The sequence below is a fragment of the Primulina eburnea genome, chromosome 3 (genome assembly GCF_022965805.1).
Source record: "Primulina eburnea isolate SZY01 chromosome 3, ASM2296580v1, whole genome shotgun sequence".
NCBI lineage: Eukaryota > Viridiplantae > Streptophyta > Magnoliopsida > Lamiales > Gesneriaceae > Primulina > Primulina eburnea.
The window spans coordinates 39739391-39744841 of NC_133103.1; the positions used below are offsets into that span (position 1 = coordinate 39739391).

The window sequence follows — 5451 nt, forward strand, 5'->3', positions numbered from 1 at the left end:
CTGCCCGAAGCATTTTCCTACTGAACATTGGCGCTCGGGCGGTCGTAATCTACCGCTCGGGCGCCACTACTTCTGTCCAAAACTTACACAAGTTATATGAACTCTTATTTCGTGTCCTGATTAATCCTTTCGTAATCATATCAAATTATAAATCCATAATTACAGATTACTCGGATTAAATTTCCGGGCATTACATTTTCACTCAAAAGGAATTAAATATGAGGCAAAGATGGTGGATGGAACTTCTCAAGGACTATGATCTGTCAATCAATTATCATCCGGGTAAGGCAAATAAGGTGGCAGATGCTTTGAGCCGAAGGAACCCTGAGAAGGTAAACTTATCTTCATTATCGGTACAACCAGGTCTCCGAGAGGACATCAAATTGAAGCAGAGTCAAGACACCTCCATCCTTAAAGTTAAAGAACAAGTCCAAGAAGGAAAAGCTCCAGAATATCAAATTGATGAAAATGGAATACTCTGGATGAAAGGACGATTGTATGTGCCAAACGTCGATGATATTCGAGAAAAAGTAATGGCCGAGGCACATAAATCGAGATTTTCTATACATCTAGGGAGTACTAAAATGTACAGAGACTTAAAAAATAATTACTGGTGGAACGGAATGAAGAAAGACGTGGCTGTCTTTGTTTCCAAGTGCCTCACCTGTCAACAAGTCAAGGCAGAGCATCAACGGCCTGGAGGACTTTTACAGCCCTTGGAGATACCAACATGGAAGTGGGATAATATCTCCATGGATTTTGTAGTCGGACTACCAAAATCAAAACAAGGTCATGATGGAATATGGGTAATCGTTGACAGATTGACCAAGTCTGCCCATTTCTTGCCAGTACGGATGAATTATAATTTGGATAAGTTAGCCACCTTGTATATGGAAAACATAGTGATACTACATGGAGTTCCAGCAAGTATATTATCTGAAAGAGATCCAAGATTTGTATCAAGGTTATGGAAAAGTTTTCAAAAGGCGATGGGAACCAAAGTCACTCTCAGCACAGCCTATCATCCTCAGATTGATGGTCAAACTGAGAGGACAATTCAGACCCTCGAGGACATGCTGAGGGCATGTGCTCTAGATTTTCCTGGGAACTGGAGTGAACAATGTTAGAGTAGGTGCCCGTCGAGCCAAGTGTTGGCCGAGTGTTCACAATGAAACTCTATGTATAAGCAATCTTTATTTTAGTAATATTTGATATTATTATTTTGGCACATCTTTATCTGTATACACATGCTAGTTGTATAGATAAAGCCCTTGAATATACAAATAGTAGAAAGAATATGAGATGCTCATATGATGAGTATCATGAAACTCATATTTGTAATACTATATATTCTAAACGGTTCCTAGTCGATTCAGCCGCCACTAAGAAGGATATAGGCCGCTCGAGTTCGAGACTAGTATCTGCGATGTGAGTACCATGTTTCATTGGTAGGGGACATTGTGATGTCCGAACATGCAGATAGGTGCTCCTTGTAGAGTGCACTGAACAACCCTCCATAAAAGGACTTTCCAAGTGGTTCTCACTTATCGAGTGGAAATGTCCTAGTTTATGGTTGTACAGAATTAGTCCTTATGACCCGGGACAACATTGAGACTCTATGTGCTAGAATTACACTTTGACTTGTTTACCGACTCTTATGGGGTCATCAGGTGGCAAGGTTGGGTGTTCTGTCGAAACACATAGGAGTCGATGCATTGTAGTCGGGGATTCACCGCTTACCTTCGGGTATGGATATCCTATGTGTTATCATGTGTATGTAGATCGAAATCTCTGGCCAGACTATGGTTGTAATTATGAAAGGTGTTTCATAGATTACACCATCGATGCAACTACGACATGACACATAGTATCGATTCATTGACAACTCTCGATAAACCAATGGTTGTCGAATCGATCGGGATATATGAGTTGAAGGGACCGTACTGTACGCTAACCATAATAGAATGGTTCTTGCAGGCACTATCATTTGATACCTAGGGAATCATGTAAGCGATGCTGCTAGGCGTTTAACATGATTGGTTGGGTACTATCAGACTTGACTTCTGACGTTCTTGTTATCAAGGTGTTGATAAGTAAGAATGGAGCAATTGGGGTATGCTCATATAAGGACATGTTTAGTCCGAATCACATGGAGATGTGAACCCACGGCTAGTTGTATCAATGAACCATTGAGGGCCACACAAGTACTAGCTTTCTAAATCCCGATGAGAAGAAAAATAGTTCAATGTGTTGAACGGCTTATAAAGGAGTTTATAAGCGTAAGAAAAAATTAGAAGTATGATTTCTATAAAGGAGAAAATAGTTCAATGTGTTGAACGACTTATAAATGAGTTTATAGGCGAAAGGAAAAATAGAAGTGTGACTTCTATGAGAGAAATATAAATTTTAATTTATGGAAGTGTTCCTAGATTAAAATTTGGTCAAGTGAATAATGTATTTGAAAATTGTGATTTTCATAAACATTATTATGGACTAAATTAAATTAATTCAAGTGTTGAATTAATTAAACACTAGTGGACCTAGTAGAGTCCAAATAATTAAATTAATTCAAGTGTTGGATTAATTAAATTATATTAAGTCTTGTAGAGCTCAATTAAAATAATTATTTAACTAGTGGGACTTGGGTAAATTCAAGTAATGTTTAATTAGTCTCAAATATGTTTGAGATAATTAAATTTAGTCCAAGGTTTTTAATTTGATTAAAAACCATATTATATAATATGCATGCATGGGAGGTCAAGAGTTGGAGACTACTTTTTGGGATATCAAGGCATGGCATGCAAAAAGGTGTTTTTGCTTTTTGCTTTTTGGACATCCAAGACAAGTCTTCCTTCCCCATTCTTGCAATGCACTTGGCCGAAATATTCACCTAGAATTCTCCCTCATTTTTCTCTCTTTTGTTCTTCAAATTGTTGGAGAATAAAATACTTTTTTTCATTGAAAAATCTTCTTGTTTTTCAAGTGCAAAAAAAGAAGGGATTTACCTAGTTGGTGGTGGGCTTAATTTTGGAGTAAGGAGGAGGCTTGAAGATCTTCATCCATTCAAGAGCTTTGTTGTTTAACAACAAAGTTGGAGCCACAATCAATCTTTTAAAGATTGATAGGTAAAACTTCTAAACACCCTATGTATGACATGTTTTTGGTGTTTGTTGTATTTTGCTACACAAGATGCAAGGGGGCCGAAATTTTAAAATAAAATTATGCTTCCGTTGTGCTTTCGGTCTCCCTAAATCGTTCCCTTTCAAGTGGTATCAGAGCTATGGTTATCATTTTGTGTAGCATAATACATGATATTATATTGAGATCATTTTCTAACCGCTTGAGATATTTTTTGCAACCAAAATCAAGGCCATATTTAAGAAAAATTTCGGCAGCATGTTGCTGCCCATTTCGGGCACCTCGGGCTGCCCGAGGGGCTGCCCGAAACGGGCAGCAAGGGCAGCCCCTTGGGCTGCCCGAAACCTCTAGTTTAATAAAAAAAAAAAAAAAATTTTTTTTGTTGCCGGAATCCGGCGACGGCGATGACGACTAGGGTTTCCAAAAGTGATTTGGATTACCAAAGTGTCATGGGCCTTGAGTTGTTGGGCCATTGGATGGCCAACACATTTGTGATTTTAAATGGGCCAAAAATGTTTTTGGTGAAAAATTGAGTTTTTGGGCCCTTAAGTTTAAAATTACAAAGGTTGCAAATATTTTCTCATGAAATAAATAATTTAAGTTGGACTTTAATTATTTATAGTAAATTGTGATTTATAAGAAATTCGGTTATAAATAAATTAATTAGAAAGTAGACAAAAGTGTTTGTATACTTTGTTAATTTAGTTTATAATCGTGTCGGTTAGTGATTGGATCAAGATATATAATATTGGATCAATTAATTATTGTGATAATTAATTGATGGTGTATGATATGTGCTATTATGCATGAAGGATGATCAAAAGCCCAAGCCCAATTTGCTAGGTGTATGCTAGGATATTTGATGTTGAATGATTGTAATAATTATCAATTTTTAAAGTAGGCTTGGTTTATGGCCCGTTCCCACCCCCATGAGATGTATCCCTATGTGCCATGGATATTTAATTGTAAATATTAGAATAGTGGAAGATCAAGATTGGAAGATGGTGGCCTTGGTGATTATGAAGATCGAATACATGTAATATTGGATGCTAATGTAATAATGTAGTTATATTTGCATCCCGTGCATTTACCCTAGGATTGGACCTAGGCCCGTGTTTAGCTCACACGGGCCATTAGTATTGAGGCAATTGATCATCCTTGTCTTGTTTTCTATTTATAATATATGCATGATATGTTATAAATAATGAGTATGTGCATTATTATTATGATAATAACAAAGTTGCATGAATCCGGCAAACATACGATCAAACATGGCGAGCTTTTAAAATAAAATTAATGATGAGACATTTCAAAATTAAAAACCCTCATTTTGAATAAGATTCAAAATTAATATCAAGTCCGAAAAGGGGAATTGTAAATCTGTTTATAATTTCCTTGTCTTCCATCGACAATGGATGCATGATGAACGCTACCCGTACTCGAGGCTCGGCTCATATTATTGAGGGGGCCCTGGGTGCCGGAAAGCTGTGACATCCATTGACATAGTGATGTGAACTACGTGGAACTCTCATGATTTCGGCTCATATTATTGAGGGAACTCATGGCGACCGTCCATTAAGGTTCAATATCGATGGGTTAGGCTTGACATAAAGATGAACGACGTCATATTATTGGGTCCTAATCAAACGTGAGACAAAAGTATACGTAGAGGGTTGCATGGCGATGCAATTGGAAACTACCTTTTAGGAATTGTGATGGCCGATATTATTCAGGATCACAATTCGCTAATTGGACCTTACGTACCTTCTGAGGAAAGAGTTTCCCGTTTTCACTAGAGGGTAGTGAAAGATGTCAAAACAGTGGGAGCAAATATTTATGAAGTAAAAGTCCAAACTTCATATCTTACTAAATATTTTAAAATAGTCATCAACATTTATCTGTTTTACTTTTCAGTACAAATTGACAATGTCTTCGCTTCGCAATCCGATATCCATAATACTCGACAAACACATATTAACCGGACCTAATTACCTCACTTGGCTAAGAAACTTAAAAATCGTCTTGAATTCGGAAAGGGTAGCATATACACTGACTGAGTCGCCCCCTGTTGAGGCTCCGACTGGCTGCACTCCTGAGGAATTGCAGGCTTACAAGGAATGGTGTGACCATGACTTGATAGCCAGGTGTTATATGCTGACTTCTATGAATGATGAGCTGTAGAGGCGTTTTGAGGGTGCAAAGAGTGCTGCTGACATTCATTTGCATCTCAAAGAGCTCTTTGGTGAGCAAACACGACCTCTAAAGCATGCTACCGTCAAGGAGCTGATCACTTTGCGCATGCGAGATGGGGCC

The 5451-nt window shown here is 37.8% G+C and overlaps 1 protein-coding gene across 1 annotated transcript; it reads left to right on the forward strand.

Moving 5' to 3' along the window:
* Positions 1-218: 218 nt before the first annotated feature.
* LOC140827352 (uncharacterized) lies at positions 219-1127 on the forward strand. The gene is made up of 2 exons (XM_073190003.1): positions 219-530; positions 876-1127. Exons 1-2 carry the CDS (start codon positions 219-221, stop codon positions 1125-1127), a joined length of 564 nt encoding a protein of 187 aa, XP_073046104.1.
* Positions 1128-5451: the final 4324 nt, after the last annotated feature.